Source organism: Phaethon aethereus, assembly GCF_964289735.1.
Source record: "Phaethon aethereus genome assembly, chromosome: 3".
NCBI lineage: Eukaryota > Metazoa > Chordata > Aves > Phaethontiformes > Phaethontidae > Phaethon > Phaethon aethereus.
Window position 1 is genome coordinate 3,038,613 of NC_138576.1, and position 26,200 is coordinate 3,064,812.

General features: G+C 41.4%; 1 protein-coding gene across 1 annotated transcript in view; it reads right to left on the bottom strand.

The window, feature by feature from the left end:
- RP1L1 (RP1 like 1) overlaps positions 1-25,721 on the bottom strand; it is a gene marked incomplete at both ends in the record, with an annotated part of 27,731 nt that extends 2,010 nt beyond the window's left edge. The window contains 3 exons of the mRNA XM_081997982.1: positions 13-3,695; positions 5,585-5,750; positions 25,083-25,721. Coding sequence (XP_081854108.1) covers positions 13-3,695; positions 5,585-5,750; positions 25,083-25,721 — 4,488 coding nt within the window. The remainder of the gene's footprint in view (positions 1-12; positions 3,696-5,584; positions 5,751-25,082) is intronic.
- Positions 25,722-26,200: the final 479 nt, after the last annotated feature.

The following is a 26,200-nucleotide window of genomic DNA, read 5'->3' on the forward strand; positions in this document are numbered from 1 at the left end:
TTCATCACTCGCAGCTTCAGCTTCTTGTTCCCCATTTTCAGTTAATTTGCTGTTTTCTTCATTTTCTTTTTCTTTCCCTTCCTCGTGACCATTTTCACATTTACTGTACTGATTCTCCTTATTCTCTTCTGCCTCTTGAATTAGGGAGACCTCTCTAGTAGACCGTGCTTTTTCCTCACCTTTTGATTTTGAGCAGGCTGTCGAAGGTCGGGGTGAATGCTCTTCCTCTTTACTTTGCTCCTCAGCCTCAGTCAGTTCCGTTCCAGTCTCTACATTTTCCAGTTGTCCAGCTGATTTGAATTCAGCAGCTTTCTGTGCCATTAAAGTGCCGTTCCTGGCACCAGCTGTACCCTCTTCTCCTGAGCCACCAGAACCACTGCTAACATCAACCCCAGAAGAAGACATGGGAGTGAAGTCATAATCTACAGATTTTTGGGCTTTAAACCCGGAAGCTGTCTCTGCCTGCTCACTTGCCTCTTGACCTGAACTTGGGCCACTTTTTTCAGCTGTGCATCCAAGCCACAGGGCTTGAAAAATATTTAGCAGTTCCATATACCTTGATTTATTCAAACTCTTTGATTTATCTGATGGATCTTCTGACTCTTCATCAAGGAGCTGGAGACTGGCAAGACAAGTAATCAAAATGTTGGCAGAGTTACTCAGTTTTCTCCCCATAGTGGGAGACACTTCAGGCAAACTGTTTGATCGATCAAATTTTGTTTCATGTTTTGAACTGAGCAAGGCCTTCATGATCTGCACAGAATTCTGGACAGAGGTTGGCAGGTCTCTTCTGTCATTATTTTGGCTAGATGCAACTGACTGGCTGCATTCTGCCTGGTCGGCCTTGGCAGCTTCGGACACAACCTGAGAGATTTGTTCCTGATTGATGCATTTTTCAACATCTTCATTAATAGCAGTTCCTTCTGTTGTCTCTTTTCCCATTTCATCCTTTGCCTCATTTTCAGCCTCCTCCACATTCTTTTTCTCAACTTTTTCATCCTCTGAGATTTCCTCAGCGTTTGTACTGTGTGGTACCTCAATGGTTGCGTGTACACATTCCTCTTCTGCATCATGCTCCATTTCATATTTTATAAGCAATGTTTCTGAAGGGATTTTACTTAACCATTCTTGCACAACTTCTTCTGGAGATGTATTTGGTAGGGTAGATGGCATTAAATCACTCCCTTCCTCCTGCATACCCATGTCTTCTAGCTCTTCCTCCACTTTTCTGTTGCAAGAGTCATCAGTCTCTTTATTCTCCTGATCATTTACTTCAGTTGCAGCTGATTTAGACCCATAGGAAGTTGCTTTGGAGGAATCTATAATTTCTTTCTGCTCTTTTCCTGTGGTCAGCACTGACTCAGTACCTATGCTGCTAATGGAGGAATTCTTCAACATGGTTGACCGTATTTTTTTGCTGCTTGGCTTCCCTTTTGGTGGGGCAGGGCAATGCATGCTACATACCGACAAAGTGTCAGACAATGATGCTCGGCTAGAGTTTGACATCTTCACACAAAGATTTCTAGTTTTTACCTGCCTTGATTTTGAAGACTGAGATATGTTTGATTGTGAACACCTACTATCACTTTCCTGGGATATCTGTGTCAATAAGCATTTCTCTTTTACTTCTGACTTTGAAGAGACTCTTGAAGAGATGCTTGCAGGATTTCCATTCCCAATGGCAATCTCAGCTGAGAGGTCACCTTTTGAACATATACTCTCACTCATACTTCCTTGTCTTGAAGTGGCCTCTGAATTCATCTTGGAATGACCCTCTCCAGGTTTTCCATTAGGGCTCGAAACACTTGAGCAGAGGGATGATGCCATGCTATTTTCTTCTCTACAGCTTCTCTTCTTTGAGCCTTTTGAGGATTCACTGTAGCCATTGGTGGTACTTTTCAAGCTTTTCTCATCAGTAAAACCTGCAATTGCCCCTGCTTCACTAGTAGATGAAATGTTTGAGTGAAAAGAATCTGAGTTATGAGACATGGTGTCTCCAATAGATTTTTTCTTGATTTCACATGAGCTTTTGGAATAATTAGATGCCCTGCTGCATGATCTCAGGTCATCTGCATGTAGGGAATTCTTTTTTTTATTTGGAGTGGATTCAAGTGAAGACACAGACATTTCAGACTGTGCATCCAAATGAATATGGCTGTGTTTGCTCTTTTTGGATCCTCTGGAAGAGCAAGAGGCGTTACACAGAACAATCTCATCAACGCCTGAACTCTTGCTGTTCCTGTCACTAGCTCTGGAATGGGGGGTTCCTGGTGTGGAGCATCGTTCACCTTCACTGCTCTCATCTCTAATTGATTGGCTGGGCTTTGTTTTTGCTGACATTGAGCTGACTTCATTGATTTCATTTTCTTCTTGTTCTGCTTCAACCTCTTCAACCTCTTTCTTAGTGCAGGACTCACTGGAAAAGGAAGGGACCACTACATTGTTGTCAGAGTGGTCATCCTGTTCACTCTTTGCTCTAGGTGGACTACAGTTACTAGACTTGCTCTGCACACTGTTGGCAGGAGTGGAGCACCTAGTGTTATCTTCTTGATTTGCCTTCTGAAGGCTAGAGGAGGACATGCTCCTACCCATGCTACTTGTTTCCTCACATACATTCTTCTTGCTCTGTCTGGACTGCAGAGATGACCTTGACATGACACTGCCAAGTCTGCTGCTTTCAACCTCTTCCACATCATCCTTTAAGCACTTCACAGAGGAAACTTCAAAACAATTTTCATCTTCATTTTGTGAATTGGTTTTGCTGGCCTCATGGTCTTCAGGGGCATCTTGAGTATCCAGGTTGTTTTCACAGCTTGAATGTGACATTAAGCCCAAGGATGAATGTCTATGACTATTGCTCGTGCTTGTCCGAGTGTATTCTTGCTGGTCTCCTCCATTGGAAGCACCTGTAGACAAATCACTTTGACATGTACACTTTTTAATGGATCGACCTGCCACTCTCTTCTCTATGGTCTCTGAGTAGGATGAGGACTCTTGCACAATGTGCTCAGAGAATTCCTCACTGGATGTGGTGTGGAGGCTATCCATAGAAGCCATTTTTTTGTGGACTACTCTCCTCCGGGAAGATGTGCTGGAACATGATGACCATGTGTGCCAGGTGCTTCGTACACTGGGCTCTTCCCTCTGGGATATGTGCATGGGATTTTTCCAAATGTCATAGTCCTGGTGTTTCTTGCCACAGCTCTGACAATGAGCCTCATCGCATTCTGATTCCTCAAGTTTTGACATGTATGAATCAATATCACAGGGATATGATGACTCATCTGCCTCAGAGCTGCCTTCTGGGTTCATTTTCTGTGTGGGGTCTACTCCACTGTCCTCTACACCTGACTCTTCACAAGGCATCTGATTCATCAGATTGGACTTTTTGATCTGGGTAGACCATTGCAAAGTCTCATCATTTAGCAAGCGGAAGCGAACTTTCATCTCAACAGACAGGCTACCATCCTTGTTCACATGTACCCGTTTTTCTATGTCATCATTGACCAAGGAATGGACCAGGTCCCCAGGTTTTGGATGCGAGCAACTGTTTGAGAAAGGTGCGCCGTTATCTGGTGAGGCAGCGAGACCATTAGGATATGACTTTTCTGATGATAAAGAAAATCTCATTGACCTATTGCTTGATGATGTTCGTGGATGGATAACACTCTTTTTGGCTTTCAGTCCAAAGTTCACTGGTGTTTGAAATAGGTAAAGAAAAGAAAGATGGAGAGAAATGTTAACTCATATAAAGAGTTGATGTATCTATAAAAAATATAGATCAAACCCTCAAACTAATGAATACTGATATTTTTGCATTAAAGCTAAGTCTATGCTGGTTTACACAATTTGAAAATTTGGCTTGGAGTAAGTGATGGCCATAGAATGTAAAGTTTTGCATGAACAGTCTGTATTAATTGACTATTAATTGACTATTAATCTAAATTGAAACGCAAACACTTTTTTTGTTGTTTTATGTGCATACCAGAAAGAAAAAAAAAATATATCCAAAGCAATTTAGTCACAAAGTTTCTGTTTTATCACATTGCAAATATCCCTTTATTTAACTGCACAAGTTTTCATCCTTCTTATTCAGTTGGGGAAAAATACATGGAGAAGTGACTCTCTTCCTTAGTTAGAGGTCAAGTGTCACACATTATTGTGCATCATTGACTTCTCCACTCACACACCAGGAAACATGGATGTGGCCGTGTAGACCAGAGCAGCACTCAGTCCCTACAGGGATGTGCCACTATGTATAATTATAATGCTTATTAAAACATAAAGAACAAATGGAAAAGGAATTGTAAGCTGGTGACAGCTACAAAGAGAAATAATGGTAGTTATAGAAGATTGTGTGTGTCAGTGACAGTAAGGGAATTTTAAGAATTGTAAATCCAAAACATCTCTAGGACCCAACGCTGCGATCTGCATAGATTTATTGAGGTCCTAGACACTTCTTTTCAAGCAGAGTATATCGCTATCATGCTGTCTTGCAAGATATGCATCTGAATTGTTTCTAATACATATTTTTGGTCAAAGTTTACTTTTATATATATAAACAACCACACACCTCTGTAGGCATATGGATATGCAGCTGAATGGAGGGCATTTTAGGAAGGAAGTGTTGAACAGGGAGCACACCAACCAAGATCAATAACACATGAAATAGCTTCTATCTAACCATGTTTATGCATTTGAACTGATATATTTGCTCAGTCTCTTGATGGGCAAAGCTTCAGCTTATTCCCACTGCTTCCTCCAATTTTTTATGCCTCAACCAGTGAGTGCGGGATGCTTCTGTCCTTAAGTTTCTACAACTAGTTGTCAACACATGAACCAACATTTCCTGGCTCCTGGTATTGAAAATGGAGAGAAACAGGTGCACCTCCAGAGCACAATTCATTTCACCCTAAACCAAATCCCTCATATAGGTGATATGAATTGCCCACTGGAAATGGGAAGTTTCTCTCCATAGGCTGCCGAGGGTGGCTGGTTTAATTACCTGTGACCTTAGATGACTCATGATGAAGTGCCTGAGAACTATCATCCTGAATAAGCCACAACATACTCCTTCCTCAGCATAACCTTTCCATAAAAATATGCTTTGTTCCAAAGAGCTACACCGCAGCTGTAACCTGCAGGAGAAACAGAGTCTCCTGCTGACAAAAACAGAGCATCGTCTGATGCAGGCAAATGCAGAAGTGAAGGCATTATATGACAGAGAGACAAGGGGATAGAGGATTCGTGGGAAATCTCAAGGGTTTGAGGAGTCTTGGGAGCAGACACAGGAAAGGAGGGAGTTGTGGAAGGAAAAGGAGACACAGAGATATGAAAGAGGAAGGGAAGTCAGCCAGACACGGGGAGCATGTAAAAGAAAGACTGGAGGGTGTAGGGAGGAAATCCTAGAAGGAAACCAGAGAAAAAAAAGGGGAGGATGGAAAGGCCTGGGAGGCAAAGAGCGGGAAGTACATTCTGCACATGAAATCTGCATGTTGGGACAGTACAATAGGTGCCCGTAACCTCCATGTCGTGGACACAGGCCTGGAGACGGCGGTGCAATATGCCCCAGAGATTTTCTTACTTTCATTGTTTTCGTTGACATTGTTGCCATTGGAACGGGGAGCCAGGTCAGGCAGCTTCTCCACCGAGTGTTTCCTCAAATTCTCCATCGATACAGGTTTAAATGGCTCCCGGCCGACACACACCAGCACGCTGGGGCAGTGAAGCAGAGCCTGCATGCTATCGATCTAGAAAGAGAAGAGTGAGTGGATCACCATGAGGTGATTATTCCAGGCCTAGAATCAACTGACATTTAGTTGCCAACTAAAGTAAAATAAACATGGTTCTGGAGAACTTCAGGGTCTACCAGAGCCTGTTGGAAGGCTCCGTTGCAGTATTCTTCCACTGAAAGAGAAGCTCTGCTATGTTTTAATCAGATCTCCTAAGAGAGGTAAGGAGTGGAAGAGATTGCCTAAGGGAGAAGATATCTCATTTATTACAATGCTTTACATCTTCTGGGAAAGTTTTAGGCATAATCAATGTGGTTGAGAGGAAGGGGGTGGAACTGGAATCTGTTCAGTTTCCTTTACAGAGAATTATACTCTCTAATTCTTCTAATTCCTGTATGGGACAGCAATTATTACCTAATAAATGCTACATTCCAGACTGATCATTAGTTCTCTTCCTTCCTCTGCTCCAGGAGGTACAAGGACTGTGACTTCTCCTAATATTACCTCAAATACTGTCTCAAATATTAGCTCAAGTACTGCCTCAATACTGGACAATGTGGGACATTATCCCTCAGTGTGGGAAGTGTCTGTGAAGGATTCTGCCTTCCTCCATAAGAACCCAGGCTTACACACTGCCTCTTCATCTTCACCGCATGACCTGTTGCTGCATTACGCACCAAGTTCTTCATGCCAGCTGCAGTTAGTAACTGGGAGCAGGACTAGACATGGCAGAAAGTCACTTGTATCCAAATACAACATTTACCGATGATCTAAAGGAGCAACAGTCAGTCTTGTGCATGAGCACTGGCTAGAAAAAGCCTGGACTCCTCTTTCCTCTTGCTTCTGCAATCCCTTATTTGTAAGACTGAAGTTAAGCTCCCACGTAAGCCACTTGTTGGTTTCTAAAAGGGTGAGAGGGCTCTCTTGCTGTCTGAGAGGGCTTTAGAGGGGCCAACATCTGGCAGCTTTGTGCTGTCGGGTCACAGCATCACAGAATCACAGAATCATTAAGGTTGGAAAAGACCTTTAAGGTCATCAAGTCCAACCATCAACCCAGCACCACCATGCCCACTAAACCCTGTCCTGAAATGCCATGTCCACAGGTTTTTTGAACACTTCCACTGATGGTGACTCCACCACCTCCCTGGGCAGCCTGTTCCAATGCTTGACCACGCTCTCGGTAAAGAAATTTTTCCTAATATCCAATCTAAACCTCCCCTGGCCATTTCCAACTTGAGGCCATTTCCTCTCGTCCTACCGCTGGTTACTTGGGAGAAGAGACCAACACTCACCTCACCACAACCCCCTTTCAGGTAGTTGTAGCGAGCGATGAGGGCTCCCCTCAGCCTCCTCTTCTCCAGACTGAACAACCCCAGTTCCCTCAGCCGCTCCCCATCAGACTTGTGCTCCAGACCCCTCCCCAGCTCCGTTGCCCTTCTCTGGACACGCTCCAGCACCTCAACGTCCTTCTTGTAGTGAGGGGCCCAACACTGAACACAGGATTTGAGGTGTGGCCTCACCAGTGCCGAGTACAGGGGCACGATCCCTGCCCTGCTCCTCCTGGGCACACTATTGCTGATACTGGCCAGGATGCTGTTGGCCTTCTTGGCCACCTGGGCACACTGCCGGCTCATGTTCAACCATGAGCTGAGTGTCCACAATCCAGCTAGGATGTTCCTTCCTCCTCAGACTGCTACATCAGGAGAATATCTCTAGACCATATGGGGACTCACCAATAAGAAGTGACCATCTTGGGCTACCAAGATGTTAGCTAGCACCCGTGGTGGTCTGAGAACTATCTTGCCTGTAAGATGCACCCTGACCTCACTGTGTCACTTAATCATCAGCCCTTTAACTAACAACCGAGTATGGAAGGGAACAAATCTCAGAGGAGCTGTGATGACAGTTCTGCAGTTGTCACACGTGCCTGGCATAACAGGGCATGAAGGACGGACCTCGTTCTCTAAACATTGCTATAGCAAAGGAAAGAAGAATCAGGTCCCCTCCAGAGCCCAAGCCCTCAGTTTGTGAAATACCTCTGGGGTTTTCTGAGATTAGCTGGTACCACTAGAACTTTGAGAGGTACTAAGATAGCAGTGCTGGGTCTTGTGCAAATAAGAGGAGGGGGAATGTATGGAGGGTGAATGAACAAGACGGAGACAGAATCACACCCAAGATCCAGTTAAACGCTTCTGCTAATTTTTCTAACAGTAAAGCATATGGCATCAGCTTTTTAGTGGGTATACTCTAAAACCCCATCATCCTCCCATTATTTTTTATTTACTGTTTGCACTGTAATAACGCTTGCGACTTGAGGCCCGTTGAGTTTGCTGCTATAAAACCCCACAGTAAGAGAGGCTTTGCTCTCTAAAGCTTGCATTAAGCACCACTGTGTGTAAAGCAACAGAACTGCTGAGTCTATGTGATGAGTACCATGAAACAGAAAATAACCCACAAATCACTGTCTGTCTGGGTCTACTGCTTGTCATTTGTCAATAAACCCAGTTCTGGTCCACATATTTCTAAAGGGAACGTCTTTCTATCTCACTTAAAAAGTTTATAGAAAGCCTATATTTTAATAAATGAAATATTTTAAGTAGGTTTTTGCCACCTGCGTATTTCTCTTCCTTCTCTACTTTCCTGTTCTTATTTCTTTTCTTTTTTATTCCTTTAGTGAGATCTTTTGCCCTGTCCTCATACAAGTAAGAAAAAAGTGAGGGTAAAAAAGGAGAAAGAGAAAAGGAAAAAGAGGGAAAGAAGAAAGAAAAATAGACATGAAATAACTTTCAACCCTAACATAAAACAATCGGTCTTTAAACTCCCACTAAATTTAGGAACTATTCCTATTTGTAAAGGACATTTTTTCAGTGAAAGCTATTTTTTGCCCAGGACATTTCCTCACATGGTACTGTGTCTGTGTAGAGATACTTCAATCACACTCATCAGCTCAGTGTTGCGTGTGCAGAAAATAGATGGTGCCAATGCCACAGCTTCAGGACTCAATGGAGCTGAGCCAGCCGAGTTATTGAATTTATATGTACTACACAAACCAAATCCTTTCATCTGGAATACACTTGTGTTATGTGACTTAAAATAAGGAGTCTGTCATAGTATTTCTGGCATCATCAGCTCTTTAACGGTGTTTACACCGATAACAGAGCTTTTCTTCCTAATATCTTGCAAACTTAACCTCTTTGAATTAATAGTTGTAGAAATTAATCTAAATTTTGGAAATTAGCACTTTGTAATGCTTCATTGTTAAAAATATTTTGGTAGTTGTAAATACAACTGAATGGTTCCTAAGGGTTAAATAAGTCATTTTTCTTACATTGATTTGGTTTAATGCAACATCCATTCTGTCTGGGCAGTACAGTGCTGTGGAGCTGGGATAATAGTTCATCTCAGTTTGCTCTGCACAGCGCTTTCCTGCACTGCTGCATGAATCCCATCCTCCCAACAACACATCACTGCCTGGGCTATACAGAGGACATCTGTCTTCAGGCCAATCAATATGGCACTTTTTACTAGAGCTAAAATATCTCCAAACAGTATGTCCCCTTTTAGGTGTGTAGCAACTTGCAGCTTGCTCAGCATGTCCCAGGATGAGGTCTACTGCACTGCTTCTCAGATTTGCTTCTTTTAAAAAAAAAATTTACAAAATTATTTCTAATGTTGAAGGACAAGATCCTGAACTTGCAGGCATGCCAGTGTCCACTGTTGCTCCTGATTGTGCTGAGTGAAATATTGGCCCCATTTCAACCAGTGGCAGAATTTCCCCCGGCTTTTCTGACGTCTGTATTGTACTGCTTACAACTAGGAAACAATACAAAAACTGGGAGTTTTCTTTTGCTATCTTGCAAGAGAAGTGATCCTGTTCTTCTGCTTGGATGTAAGAACCATGTACATTCTGTTGTTGATTTTCATGCTGGAGGAGGAAACAGGACATAATGCATAAAATTGGTGAAGTAGTTTGAGAGATTGGATTGTAAGATTTGGCGATAATGCCATGGCATAAAGAAGACACAGTAGTTATTCATATTTCAGAGGCATGAGCCCCGGAGGAAGAGATAAAGTATTAAATCTGATTAAATTATGAGAAAATAATCTGATGTTGAATTGCTGTTCAGGATGGGTAAGAGGTGGGAATGTTCTTGCAGAGAGGACAGTGTGAATTTCAGTATATGGGATGTTGTTCAAGTCTGAGATGTGCCTGCCCAAGCACAATCCTACTCTAACTCTCACGAGTTATCCTACTCTACAATTATTTGTTGTGGGACCTAGGCTTTGTACAGTGCTTTTATAGAATCATAGAAACATTTAGGTTGGAAAAGACCTTTAAGATCACTGAGTCCAACCATAAACCTCACACTGCCAAGTCCACTAAGAAACCATGTCCCTAAGTGCCACATCGACATGTATTTTAAATATTTCCAGGGATGGTGACTCCATCACTTCCCTGGGCAACCTGTTCCAATGATTGATAACCCTTTCAGTGAAGAAATTTTATAAGCAACTTCTACAAAGGAACATATTGTCATCATCTCCCTTAGACAAGTTGTGAAAAACAAGCAAAAGGCATCCTTCTGTAAATGTTGGAAACAAAGGACAGGAAGATAATAACTGTATTTTGCTTCAGATTTTGGACATTTAAAAGTCAGATGTGTAGGACTGAACTAGTCAACCAAGGCTATACAGTCCATGTAGAAATAGCAATTCCTGTACCCTGCATTGGACATCTCTCCTACATGAGACAAATCATGCCCTGGAGATGCCTCTTTCTCTCTTGGTGTAAGAGCATCTTGGAATGATTAGAAGAGACATAGACATCTAAACTAAGGCAGATTAACTCCAGCCAACATGACCACTCAATAGTTATCAGGAAGCATCATCTAATCTGAATATTGAATATCAGTCTCTAGGGTCCCAGGCCTGTGCTCCTTCTTGAAGTCCATATCATTGCATATGCTGCTGTTAATTGCTATTTTAGGAATACAGTCATTATTAAGTTCAGCTGTATAATATCACATGTGGCATAATCCCAATGTAAGTAAAATCAGTAACAGAGTATATTTGGCCAAATATTATAGGTCTGGCCTGAAGCAGGGAATCTATCACTACAGTAAAAATTAAATTATTTTGAAGAGCCCTTTAAATTTCTTGCAGCTGGTGAAAACCCAGGCTTTAGAGGCTGTTGTTGTCTGACTTTTATTGTATTGGATTATTTATCTATTTATTGATACAGCAAATTATATTTAAATGTAAGAAAAAACACTTTTCATTGTGAGGGTGGCCAAACACTGGAACAGGTTGCTCAGACATGTTGCGGAGTCTCCATCCTTGGAGATGTTCCAAACCCAACTGGACACCTGAACAACCTGAACCTAGCTGGACACATGAACAACCTGCTCTAGCTGGCTGTGCTTTGAAAAGGGGGGTTAGATGGGATGATCTTCAGAGGCCTCTTCCAATCTCAGCAATAATGTGATTCTGTGATTTATTGTAGGAGAGGTGGTTGTTATTTTCATAGACATCAGCTTGAGGAAAAGTGTGGTGGAACTCAAAGGGTAGAAGGTAGATGTTCTTATCTACCTTAGCTGTCACAATCAGTGAAGAAAAATAAAATGACAATAGGGTGGGATGTGTTTCATTCTAAAGCAGCAATAAAACATTAGACACTTGTTGTTTTCTTTTAAGGTGGGGAGTAGATCAGAAAATGCCCCAGTGAAATAAAATGGTGGCTACTGGTTAGTAAGCACAGATTTTTTCCAATACTAAAGTTTTCTTTGTTTGCTCAGAGACTCCAATATCTTTTCCAAGCAGTAGCCTGAAAGGAAATCCTTCTGGTAAACAGATTCCCTACTTCCCTCGGGCTGCCACAGCAAGATGTTTGAGTACCCGTGCCAGGATACTGTATTACAAGAAAACAGTATTACATCCCAGTCCAATTTAGCCACAAAACAAAGGCAACTGATTATGAATACTTAAAATCTAGTGATCACTTGAAGGAGTTGTGATGAAGAAGGCAATGTCCTGCTTTATTATTTCTCCATTAACTCATCACACTTGATTGTAAGTAATCTTTTACAATCTAGTTGTCTTGCATATTGGTGGAGGACAGTCAGTATTTCTGGGCGACGGGTCATTTCACCCCAGGAAAGCCACCTGATACAGGCGGCAAATCCCCTATTGGACATGTCTGCCTCTTTCACCAGCTAGAGAGAAAGTCAATCAATTCACTGCATTTGTCTAAATAGATAGATTTAGATACCTAGAGCAATCTGAGGTGTTCTAGGGTAACTAATATGTGTGTGAGGATGGTAGACAGGATACAAGACTCTGCCCCACCAGACTATCACCTGAAAGCTGAGCAGGAAGCATCTAGCATATTCGTATAGAGACAGTTAGAGAATTAAGTGTCTTAATTTGCAAGCTGAATCCCAAAAGATGTTTAACGTCAAGAATATTTTAATCTATGATAAGCAAACAGTCAGGAATAAAATGGAAGAAAATTAATAGCTTATGATAAAGATCTTTGATGGGTTAGGAAAGAGTTGCTTTGGATTGCTTAGACCCTATCCAAGCAACCCCTTCTATTCCCTCAGTGCCATTTCCCTCTCATATGAGCTCACGGGAAGGATTGCTCACAGTTAAGGCACTTGAAATTAGAAACAAAATCCACTAAGCAAAATTTACAGGGAACAATCTCTAGCAGTTTGTATTTAGTGGGCTGAAGTAGACTCCCATTAGAGTTTCATTGCATAACACCTGAAAATAAAATGAAATTTGTCTGTCCTACTGTAAAACCTGATCCAAATCCCACTGCAACTGATGGAGAGAAACTTGTTCATCTCTACAGACTCTGATTTAGGAACCAAGAGGATTATGGAGGCTGTGAGTGAAGTACTGGACCAGAAAGCAGAAAACATATTGCCAATACTTGCCTCTCCTGAAATATTTTTGTTCATATCAATCAACTTCTGTCCCAGAAACCACTGTGGTGCCCTAAAGAAAGGTGCTGCCTTGTGAAAAAAATTTGCAATTTTCTGTGCTTTATACCTATATGCACAGACTCTTCCAGGGAAATGTCAGCTATGTCTTTAGGTTTTATTGAGGTCTTTGTACTTCTGAAAATAAAATTGTGATTTTTGAAAGAAGTAAAACTCTTGTTTACTTGCATGTTTCATTAGCTCATACCACAGGAACTACCTGTCATGGTAGGATATATCATGTATGGATTGGTTCAAAAAAGCTAAGTGTTCTTTCCAAGAAAAAAGTTTCATAGATATTACTCTAAGCCCCACTGTGCCATCATGTGCAAGGTGGAAATGAAAGGACATCCTCTCTTGTGCACTATGTCTTTTTTGTCAGTTTGGGTGCTATCCATTGGAGGATGGATTGTCTCCACAAATGTTAGTATTCAGTACCTAGCACAAAGGGGCTGTGATCTCAGCTAGGACCTCTAGGTGCTACTGCAACACAATTAATAATAAACTGTCATCAACACATAAACTGAAGACAGCCAAACATAATATCTCTAAAATAAAGAATCTGTTGCTTGTTATGGAGAACACGCTGTCCTCTGGCTCTTCCCAGAGAAGAAAGAACCTGTGTAAACCCTACTCACCTCAGAAGCTGAATATAGATACCAATTTCTGATGAAGGTAAAATATCAGGAGATAGATACCTTTTGTTTTTCCTCTGCTGGCCACCAGCCAACCAAAGATATTTGAAAGAGGAAGAGAAAGACAGAATGGGGAAACAATGCAAGACATGGCTGAGATCACAAGTCCATAAGCTAGTCCACCTTCCAAAGAAGTGGAAGGCAGAAACAGGAAAAGCTTGTAACAGACATGTTGAAGAAAAGGCTAACGGGCTGAGTTCACTGCCTATCGTGCTGACTCATTGCCTGTTTCCTTGTGCTCTTTCATCTGTTCCCTTTTGTCTTTCATTCAGAATTACAACTCTTTGGAGTGTGAACAACCCTTTTGTTTTGTAGTTGTACTACATTCAACCCAGGGTAATCCAGGCTCTGAACTGGGGTATCTTGGTTTAACAATAATAAATTCTGTATTTTATTCATGGAAAGAAACCATTTGCCTTTCCCTCCCCCAGGTTTTGCACTGGAGAAATTAGAGAGGGTTTCTTCTGGGGAGTGGTTTGTTAAAACTATGCTAATCTGTTGGTCAGAAGGTGAATCACGGGGTGTTGCCACTCCATGCCCACATATATATTAGCAAATTAGCAGAAGAAAAGAAGGAGGAAGGTACAGGAAAGTGCATTACTTGATCTCACTTTCTCTAACATCAGCATGGGCAGCCTCCCCTACACCCTATGACAGTGGAACACCCCTTTTCCCATTTGCAGGAGGCTGGTGGATGTGGCATGGGTGTGTATTTAATGAGCAGACAGAAGTCTCTCCCATCACATCAGAAGGAACACAGAACAAGAGTTAATATTGAACTTAAAGTAGGGAACTATTGCATAGAAATGGATCTAATCCTCTGCAAACGGTAGCACCCCATGATTAGTCCAGAAGAGAGTAGTCAGCATGCCTTCCCCTCCCACAATGCACCAAAACTCGCATGGTCTCCTACACATCACATCAAACATCAGATCTCCAGATCTACATTCAGGAAGCAAGACAGATGCCAGTGTCCTGGGCTACTGCAATAGCAGGTAATCCACTAAACATGAATGACATACTGCTACCTTTATTTGATGCTTATATCATGGGAATATGGGGCAGTCTGTTGCTTCAGATGCTGAAATGCAGCAATATAAGATGATATGATTTGTCATACCAGCACTTCTAAAGTCATCAGCATCTTCTAGAACCGCTCAGACGTGAGCTGTCTGGTTTTCTGTTTTGGCCACTGTGTAAAGCTGCATGAAAAATGATAGCTTTGGGAGTTGTGATCTGGAAATCAGGCCATGAAGCACTCAAACAGCCAAGTAAAATATGTGAAAGATAGAAGAATAATGCACTGCACTGCTTTCTCAGTCAACCACAGGCAAAGATCATGTTTAGCTATTGCACTGCTGGCAGCTTTTCCTGGAGTACTCACAGATGCCTTTTCCCTGTGTGTGACACGTTGCACATGCATAAAGAAAATGCTCTGAGTTTGGCCCTGGAAATAGTCTAGAAGAACATGTCTTTCAGCAGATCAAGAGAAATACTGCAATCAGAAGTTCAGTGGCCATTGGAAATCATTTGCATAGGAGCAGAAGAGAAATGCTGGATGGAAAAGGGGGAAGGAAGGTAGAAGACTGAAAAAAAGGCATGAAGAAAGCAGAACGGTTTTTGTGAAACAGGTGAAGAAAACTGATTTACAACCTGGTTCAGTTTGGATCATGTGAGAGGTGCTATCGTTACCTGGAGGATAAGCTGGTGAAGCTCCCGAAGAAGACTATGGGAGGCTTCCTTAGGACTTCCACTGAGTGCTGGATTGAGTTGGGGAGGTCACCACATCGCACTGACTTCATATACAAGCTTTTGACGGACATTTTCCTACCTGTCCACCCTGTCAGCTCAGAATGAGGCCTGAGACTCTTCCAGTTGTGAATCAGCCAGAAAATTACTGCTAAGGGTGCAAATTTCAACACAGAAGAGAGGAAAGGACTTAGAAAGTTTTTGCTGCAGATATCTTCCAACTTCTGACACGCTGCAATTGCTCACTGAAATCAGAGTCCACCACCTGCCCCTTTGGCACTGAGTTCATTAAATCTGGTCCATCCAACATCAGCATTTGAAAATCATGAGTCAGACCAACATCCACCCCACCCCAAATGCCTGCCCTTATTCTCTCTGAGAGCAGGATTAGCTTAAAAATTGACAAGTCTTGAAAAATGCTAAACTTTTAGTTCTTGTGATTAACCTTGTGGTGACAGAGTCCGTGGGAAGCATGTGGTTCATGAGTTCAAGCTTTTCCCCATGACCAGAAGTTCTCGAAACTTACTCTTTTTATATGAGGAATATCTCTACCATGGATGAAAAGTTACTCCAGCTGGAAACTGTGGGTGGAAAGAGGGGAGCACAACATAAATGTGCTCCAGGTAACTGTAGGGAGCTGGAACCAAGTATATAAGCCCTACTGCTTCTAGATCAAGCTCATAGATCCATATGGCATTGTTCCATGGTCTTACCATCCTGGGTGTCTCTCAGCATAAACATTTGTGCACTGTGCTTCGCTGAGCACTATGGATACAGCCTATGGACTCCAGAATCTCAAGGCATAAAGAGGAACACATTTATCTGAAAACCCTGGTTTAAATGAATAGTTTTTTTGTTGTTAAGTCCAGGGTTTAACTCGTAATTTGCAAATTCTGTAGTACAAATCTGAAAGCTGGAAAGTTGTTTACTTTTACACAGTAGAAGTAGCTCCCCTGATCTTAAACTGAATTTATTTCAGACAAGATGCAAGTTGAAAGAGAACCAGACCTTGCTAAGAGTTGCAGCAGAATCCTTCGAATTCCCTGCTCAGGGCCCAAAAGCAAGCAGCAAATTGATGCAAATGCAAAATATCATCCCTTTTCCTCTTCCATTATTGCTAAAAACTCCAAAACCTGCATTTGGAAAACCAGATTTCCCTGTGAAAAAAACAGCCTTTCCTGCAAAAATTCTTTGCAGAAACAGTTATTTCTACTTAGAGTACTTAACGAAAATTCACAGTTTTTCCAGGAGAGGGTGGAATTCTGCTATTCTTTGCACTCTATGTAAATTAATATATAGAAGCAACATGTTCACAAATATTATTGCATATACTCAACAATATTATTGGAAATGTCTTTGCTCTGGATTAAATTCAAAAGAATTAGAAAGTAATTATACTTTGCTACATTATTATTGAAAGAACAAAATCTCCTCAGGCTAAGGGAATCATTTGCATTTGGTATATGTTAGATAAGACAGTATTAGATTTGGTATATGTTAGATAAGAAAGCGGCTAGCACACGGGGTCCATTTAACTACATCTTGTAAGGCACTGGGCCAAATGATTTCAGGGCACCTCAAAGGTTCATAAAACACACCTGGATATGAGTCTTCTCATGGATCAGGTTCATGGAAAGTTTTGCTGAGGTTTACAGATCGCTTGTGTAAATCTCATTGGAGTCATTGTGGTTTTGGCATGGAATCAGAGAATATTGAACCTGAAACCTGTGGTTTGTTTTTAGAGTATGAGTCACACACATGGTGGGTGGAAAGTGGTACAGCTCACTTGATAACAACGGTTTGCACCAGATGAGGGGTTGAAATTGGTTGCAATTATTCATACCTGAACACAGCACGAAACCAAGTGTCACAGAGAATATGTCAACATGGAACTAGAAAATTAACTATCCCAAGGAGGGAAATTATCACCTTTGTTCTCTTATTGTTTTTATATATATATGTATGTATATATACCCCCCACATTTTAAATCAGCTCATTTGCCTCCATGTATCCCATCTTCCTCTTATAGTTCCATCAGGGTCTTGATGACACCTGTCATTAAGACAGATGAGCTTGGGAGACAGCCCAAACATGAGTGGCCTAGAGGATGCCTGCGGGCAGTCTACAGATGCCCTAGAAATGGCTGTAGGGATGTGTAAATATGCATCAGGAAATATGTCAGACAAGCCTGTTTCCTGGCCTTGTACCCTAAGGTCACTGTAAATACAGTCATTATTACGAAGAACGATTTAGTAGTAATAGGCCAATACCTTTACTAATAACAACTGAAGATAAAAGTTCTGTCTTTACTGCTCAATTAAACAAGTCTGGATCCAGGGCACTGGAACAGAGTTGCCTGTACTGTTGAGCTGTTAGAATGGTCTTCGGTGCATTTAAAGCCTGGATCAGCTGGCACTCTCCCAAGCAATTCCAGGGCAGGTCTGGGCGTTAACATCACCAGCGACCTTTCCTAAGAAATAGCTTGAATGTGGCAACCCAATTTTGGAGGCTGTGGGATTTAGACCCTATTTTGGAGGCTACATAATACGAGTGTGTCAAGATAGTGTCATTTGGTGGCGGGGCCAGAGTATGTGCCCTGTTATTATTCAGTCTACTAGAATATCTGTAGCCCATGGTGTTACTTATGGCTTAGGAAGATCTTAGCCTATGGGTTGCTGGAGACTGGGAAAGAATCACTTCATATGTGCCCTTCTGTCTTTCTCCAAGAATGCTACAACTGGCCAGTGACAAAGATGGCTTGATTTGACCCAGAATGGTTAGTTTTGCCACAGCATCTAGTGTGTCTCGTTCTAAACTCTACACAAACACAACAGAAAAATGAGGATCCCTGCCCCAAGGAGTTTCTAATAACTAATTCTTTACAGTCTCCAGTTAGTGGTGCCTGAGGAAGCATTCCTTAGCTCATGATTGCTCCCTGATTAACTTGCACAGTAATTGTCTGATCCCTCAAGGAAATTTGGTTGCATACAGTGCTCATTCTGCAATGTTCTCACTTGTAGAGTTTGAGGCAAAAGAGAGTCTTTCTGGTCATCTACTCTGCCTTTCTACACAACAGACTGGATCAGATTCACTCATTAAATATAACAACTTACGGTCAACCTTGAGTGCGCCTAAGCAAAAAAACATCTAAGTCTTGGCCTGACTCCAAAAAACATAAAACTAGCCACATCCCTTGGAAAAGTCTTCTGAGTTTTATCTTGGTTGATAAATCTCATTTGAGAAGCTCATGGTAATTGCCACCAGTAGCCATAAACTATGTAGAATATTTGCCACAACACAATGTGGTTTCAAATGCCATACAAGAAGGAGAATTGGATTTTAAGGAAGAATTTGGTTTGGGCTTTTGTTTTCATTTAAGACAGTCAGTAAAAGGAAGGCCTAGCGGTTCAAGAGTAAGTGCAGAAATCAGGACATCAGGACTTAAAGAAGTCTTAAGGACGGTTCAGCTGGTGGACCCTGGATAATTGCCATTTGTAAGGGAAATCCTCTGTCGCTGTGCAGTTGCTGTGATGTAATCCTACACGTCATTTCTTATAGTTTAATTGTCTGTGAGGATTTCTGGCCTTTCTATGACCCCTCTCTGCCTCTGCTGGTAGAGGCATTCTTCCATCTCCAGAGACAGGCGTTGGGCACCTGCTTATAGGTGCACTCTTCTGTGGTTTAGACCATGGAGAAATCCACTGGGTTGTATAAGAACTTCCTAGGACAGAGATGAAAGTCTGTCTGATGGAGAAGATAACCTGCAAATTATATCTTACCTTTTTTTAATCAAGGTATCTGCTCTTAATATCACACCTGGCTCATTTTTAGCATAGAACTGATGTCCCTCGTGAAAAATAAGAAAGCTGCAATTTTCAACTGTCTCATCAGCCAAGTGATCTTCCGATGTAGAGTCCCATGTCTTATGTTTGCTAATATTTCAATATCTGTATTACTTTAAAACAAGTGTATGAAAACTTGGACCTGAGTTAATTCCTCCTAATTTTAGGTGACTAGTCTGAATCAGTCTTCCAATCTTCTTCTATAGTCAATAAAGAGAGGTCAACAGGCAAAATGATGCCCCATCCTAAGTGCCCAATAGACTGATCAGATTTAGATTAATTACGTCCAGGTCTACCTATCTTTTAGTGCCCAAACCTGCACAAACGAAGTTTCACTGGCAAGTTAATGACATGTAAATGTTAACCTAAACAACAGATTTCTCTATTTGTGCACTCTTCCCATTTAATCACCTGGAAAACAGTAACCAGTGCCTTGACCTGAAAAGAACTATATGATTTACACTTTTTACTTGATGAAAATTTAACTAATTTTTCTAAGCTAAAATCAAATTAAATTTCTCTCCAGTCCCATAGTCATCAAATTATTATTTTCATTTAGAAACTGACAACAAAAATCCTGTTTAGTTTGGGAAGAGACGCTCTTGGCCCTGCTCAAATCAGTGCTCAAATACTTAAACACCTCTTCACTTCAGTGGGACTAACTCTTCCTAGTAGGCAGTCTGCTTGATGCTTAAGAGTAAAAGTATTGGTTTCACCTCATTCAAGGCTTCACAGATTAGAATAAAAATTCAAATGCATAAATTCCAATAGGACCACTCTGTATTTATACTGACATTGGAATCAGGGTCTTTCAATCCCGATTTATACTAACGTTAGAATTAGGATCTTTCAATCACTGTTTCTACTGAGCTGAGTTTTGCATAATTATTGTAAGCTAATTCTGAATTCATAGCACTGAAAGACTCTCTGACCCAAGAGCAATAACTGCCTCATAATCCAGGCCACAGAAGAAACAACCAGAGAATAGACTGACCTTTCCTAGGAAGTTCATAAAGTACAGATTTGAAAATATGTGAGAAGTAAATAAGCAAAGAGGAGCAAGAAAAGACAAAATAACAGCAAAATAGATGTGATCACAAAAGCAAGAGCTCTGCTGGCCTCCAATGGATCTTGATGCTACAACACAATCTGTGGCCTTACAATGAACTTCATCTGCATTAGGATCCTGCATAGCTGCTCATGACCTTCTTCTGACATTTTTTCCATGAAAAAGTGGCAAAATGTTCAGTTCATTGACTTCATGAAATCACTATCATTTCTTCCTTTTCAGGTAAAACCTTAGGCTAAAACCAATTTGAAAAAATTCAGGCAACATGAGGGCTATAAAAATAAATGATACAAGTTTTTTTCTGGAGAAGAAAACATACTGATGCACAAAACCAGTGATATTTGCATGCCCAAAAGTTTATTTCCCTGTGAGTTATGATTGAATTCAACTTAGAGGTTTACTAGAAACATTTGTGGACTAGGTGAACTACAAAAAGAAAAAAAACCACTTTTCTCTGCCTTTTCAAATCTATACTACATGAAAGCCTGTTCCGTGTATGTCTGAGTTTATATCCATATACAGGTATAACAGGAAACCAGACTTGTAATTTTGAACTGTTATGGATTTACTCAACAAAATGGTAAATAAATTAAAACACAGACACTGGGACTGTATATGCCAACAATACATTATGCTGCAGAGGTGATTTAACTTATCTTAAGATTCAAGTTCAGATCTGGAGTTACAGTAAGAGAAGAAAACAAAGGTGGATTGAAGGGGCAACGCTCTCAGATCTATGAATAGCATTTTCATTGGGGGAAGAGATCACTTCATGTGTAGGAGAGGAGATTTTTCCTTTTTTGTGTTCAGTTTTCAAGAGATCAAGGAAAAACTGCCAGCCGAAGAGACACTGTGAACCTGTTATTAAATGCTATGAATTACATTATCATCTGGCTTAGGACAGGCAAATACAAAGTCAATCAAGCAGTAGTCCAGAGACGTTGCTTAAGAATGAATCTTACTGTTATTCAGATAATCCATCAAATCTTGGGAATGAACGTCAAAAGTTACTATTCCCCCCACTCCCAGCCCCCTTGCCAGGAAATAGTGGCCTCTGTAATAAGGCTAGACATAGACATGATAATAGAAGTTACCAAAATTATTAAAAGGGGATTTGAATTATTATTCAAAGAGAATAATATGAGAAACAAAGAAATACCCAAGAAGTATGAAGCATCCAGATGCCTTCAAATAGTCATGGAAGAACGGAGGCTTGTTTTCATTCTCTCTAACAGAAAATGCAAATATAAGGATTAAGGCAAGATGTACAGTCAAAATTGAACTTCAGCACCAGTTGAAGAAGGTTTTTCAGTACCCCAGATTATGCAACAAATTCACCATTTTCACCCCTCAAAGAAGCCATTAGTATCTGGTGAAAACTCTGGGACACAACCAATTGTGTATAGGGAACAGAGGTCTTGAAGGTGTATGGCAAGAAAACTTAGACAGAAGAGCAGAAATGGTTTAGGGACTCCTTATGAGAGGAAAAGATTGGAAAAACTTAAGACTGAGTGACTTTTTTTGTGGTTTAAATGCTTTGCAGCCAAGACTAGGGTAACAGCTCCAGGAAGTCCTAACAGGATTGACCACTGAATGAGCAGTAACAAATAGTTATAAAGCAAGAGGTAAATGACTGAAATTAAGAATGGCCAAAAAATCACTTTAAGAGATTTCTCAGAAAATATATTAATAATCACATATCTCCTAGCTATGTATAAACTGTAACATTGATCAGGCTAGACCCATAGTCACCTATCACTGTGATATCCTACACAAGAATAAAAGGAGTGAAAATTAAATTAGTAAGGTACAGAAGATGAACTGTCTATTGACAAGATGGTAATGAAAATTTTCATATCCAAAAAAAGAATCCCAAGGAACCACGGAGAGATTATGTGATGGTGTTTGATCCACACCCACATTTCTGTGGGTGGAAAGCATGGAGGAAAAAAAGCAGAGGGGGAAGGTCTCTGTGGAACCCCTGGGATTTATTGTGGAAAATATCATTATCATTACACAGAGTTTAATCTCAAACTCTATGGCATGCCAGAGAAGATAATCTCGCTGCAACAAAGAACATCAATATCTTTTCAAGTGATGTTCACCTGCAGCTTTGGCTGAAGCATTTCCAGAAACAAAGGCCAAATTGGCAGTGGGGTTGCAAAACAAGTGACAAAGCTTGACACATTGTGTCCTGAAAAGACCTACATAGCTTGTCACGTAAACTGTCAGCAAAGATGTTGGCATGCAAAACTTAGTAGGTGCCATCAGCTTCAAATACTCCACAGTGACCACTTGTGGTCAGTTAGTACCCATGTCATTATAGTCGTGTCTTGCCACGTCTTGGCATGTTGGGATGAGATCGGACTCTGGGAGAAGAGAGGCCTTTAGGCAGGATGATCACCACTGCAGAGCTGAAAATTTAAAAGGTAACTGCATGTCTTTAGGTGGAAAGAAAGATGGAGGTTGAATAATAGTGAAGATACTGTGTTTACTGAGTGTGTGTTTATTGTGTATCCCAGCTAAAATATTGTTGTTTATAATGACCAGGAAGAAAAGGCTATATAATGAGTAGACGGAAAATTGTGGGAAACTCATTTAAGAATCACAAGGAGTATATTAAGACTGCACTAAGAAGTAGGAGGAAAATATTTTCTTTAAAGAAATGGGTAAAAAATCTCAAAAATGGAAGAAGTGAAGAGAAAGACACTACCACTACACAAGATTATTATCTCCATGTGGACTGAACAGGAGTCCAAGTCTTGAAAACTGGTGAAATCAGTGACAAAATAAAATACCTATCCATAGATTATAACACACCTTGGCAGCAGGATTGGGTTTATTGCTTTTTTTCCTAATTCAAGTTGGCTGCATTTGTAGTAATAAAGCAAGCAGTGCCAGACCCTGTTCTTCAGAATGGAGGTCAACTGAAGCAGCCTGGCATCTCAAACGCAGGCTGGCCACATCCAACCCACATACAGTGAATGGTTCTAGGCCCTAACTCTAAACCGTTGGGAAACTTACTCTGGGCCAAGACCAAACCAGGGAAAGTGTTAAGAATTTAGCAGAACGGAGGAGAGAGTGGATGAGATCCCACTCCAACGCTTTTTAATTTAGTAGTATAGTTGTAGCTGTGATACACGAACTTCACCTTGCAAATAAATTGATGTAAACTAGAAAAAAAGAACCTAACTGATTCTGAAGACCTCTAGACACCTATCTTTGGCCACCTCTAAATACAATGGACTGCCAGCTTAGTCTCAACAGCTATATGGGAGCTTAGCCACGTACCCCACTTACAGAAACATCTAGACACTGACATTCAGGTAACTGAATGTGAAATTAATCCAGCTCCAGATATCTGCAGTCATTTAGACAGTTACTTGGGAAGTAACTGTCTAAAGTGCCTATTTCTTTCCATTGACCGCTGAAATACCCTAGGGCATGGGATTCATCTTGCCTACCATGCAGTTGCCTACAAGTGAGCCATTTTTTAATACTCTCCCATTAGGAGAAACACAGACTCTAGACACACTTAGAAAAGATCAATCCCACAGTAGAGTGGCCATCTTGCTCATCTTGGACTTAGACAACTGATTCTTAGGCCATAAAGTTTGAGGAGACAAATTATCTGTTTTGCTTATCCTAGGGCATGCTCGAGTTGTCCACAGCTAAGTTCCCTCTCTTTCTCCTGGGTCCCTTTTCATAAATCCTCAGTTTCTCAGCAAGATTGCAGTTTCACTTGTCTGGCATATGTGGAGTGGCACCATACTTTCCCTGGCATTTCAGCTCATCTCTGACTGTAGTCAAGCTGACACCCTTTCAGCCTCTAGATCAGCAGGGTTGGGAAAGCTGTAGCAGTAGGATGTTTGGGAAGGACATTTTCCTTGGATCTTCCAGCTCAGAAGAGGAAGCTCTTGCCAGAGTGGTGGGCATAGCAGAAAGCTCTGTGATATGACATGTTGCCTCCACCAGGAAAGCCAGCTTAAGACACCATTATATCCTCCCTCTTTCCTTCATGGCTACACACTCTTGTCCCTGTGCCAGGTCAAAATGATTTGGGTTAAAAATATTCCTCCTTTTTTTTCCCTCTCCTGGTTAGTGGGTCATTTGAACCCAAGTCATTTCAATCATAGGGTTCAGACAGTGGCACCACAAATGGTTGTAAAATTACCACCGAGGAACTGGTACATGGCACTATGAAGGTGGAAAACGTGGCAAGGAGCAGGGTAACTGCATTGCCAGGGGCAAGTGAGGCTAACATGTGAGACGTCTTCAGAAGAAATGGAAGTACAGGTTAGTCTATGTTACATAGATAGAGAAGAAATCGGGAGAATCTCAGGTTTGTCAGGAAACTCTTCTGGGAACAGAAGAAAAAAGGAGTTGTCATGCCCTGAATTTATTATGAGACTCCAGCCCAATGGGCACATTCACCAAATCATCAACACAAATGCATCTCCTGATCCCACTCATACCCTAATTACTTATGCATGTGTTAGTTATATTACGATAATGCTGAGGATCCCACACCATGATCAGGACCCTGTTCTGTTAGGAACTATGTAACCACAGGGTGCTACCTAAGAGCTATCTTGTTTTGTTGAATTACTGATTACTAGGTACAGAAAAGTTAAGCCACCATTGGGATAAGTCTCTCGGGAGAGGGTGGAAAGCTCCATTACCAGAAGTTTCTTTAGGGATTTTATACCAAGCTGCAAACCATTGAGCTTCTGGACTTCTGTCAGAAGTTGCCTCCCATTGACTCAAAACAATATCTGATGAATTAAGTTCTTGTACAGCTGAACTAGATTCTTCTACATAACTCCTTCATGTGATTAATGGGGAAGTAACTAATGTGACAGTAACTACAAAGCCAAAAAGGACTAAGGTAACATGGGTAAACTATTGGCCCCATGAGCTAAAGGATTTGCATCACAGGGAATGCAAATGCTGATGTGATAACAGTTGTTAGAATAACTGACCAGCAACAGGCACCAGAGATACTTGCCTTCTTCCCATCAGCAGTGTAGAGTTTCTTCACTGGGAATTGCAGGATCTCTGAAATCTCATCCAGGAGCGTTTTGAAACTCCTTGCATTTCTGCGGTTCAAGATAATTGAGCGCCGAAAACCACTTTCTCCATTCTTAACTAGAGTGATTTTCTTGGGTATTCTGGGGCCATGCTGAGTGAAAGGTGTGGAATAATCTTCAAGCTTGCCCTCCTGAGCTGCTCTTCTCAAGGTACTGGAGGGACGACCACTTCGCGGAGGGCCTGGCCTGTGTCCCCCAGAAGTAATGCTAATGGGCTTGACATATTTCTTGTCAGAGCAAAGGTAGCATCCTCCATCCTCCAGCTGGTCCAGCTCACTGATGCAATGTATTCCTCGTGGGGTGGTGATGGTCCGTACCCCAAATGGCAGCGGGACCCGATGAGAGAGGTCATCCATGAGTGCATTGAAGCTCTTGAAGCTTCGCTGGTTGATGGCCATCTTGACTCCTGCAAACTGGGGATCTCCGCTCTTGAAGAAGGTTATTTTTTTGGCTGGGGGTACCTTGGTGACGGTGCTTGTCCGAGCCACAGAGGGAAAGGGCTGCTCATAGTTGTAGGAGCTGGTGGTTGACAGGTAATCAGCAGGCACCTGAGTCATCCCTCTGGCTTAAAAGTAACTGTAAGAGAAGCAAAAACAGAGTAAGGTTTGTTTGAGTCACAGAGAATCAGTGCCTGACGAGCATGGGAGCAAAGTTTGTTTTCCTCACAACAGTTTTAACACCTATGCTTGATCAAGAGCAGGTTGTACCAACATGGAGTTATGAACTCTCTGGCTCAGGTAGCTATGAGGAAACACAGCAGGAAAAGTAGCCACGACCCTCCTCCTCACAGTTAAACCATCCTTGTCCTGCAGATGCCAACAAGAATTCAGTCAGTTAGTGGCCCCTGAGGAGCAAAAAACATGAGTCAGACCCCAAGCAAAACCCACAAAACCTGGTATTTGTGTATTGCTGTCCTTTTGAGTTTTGTGTCTTCCTTGCTTATATTTTTGAGGTTTTCTCTGAAACTAATCAGAGACAGTGATTACTTCAGTTTTATTTTTACAAGCAGAGAGCTGAGATTCTCATGTAACGCTTT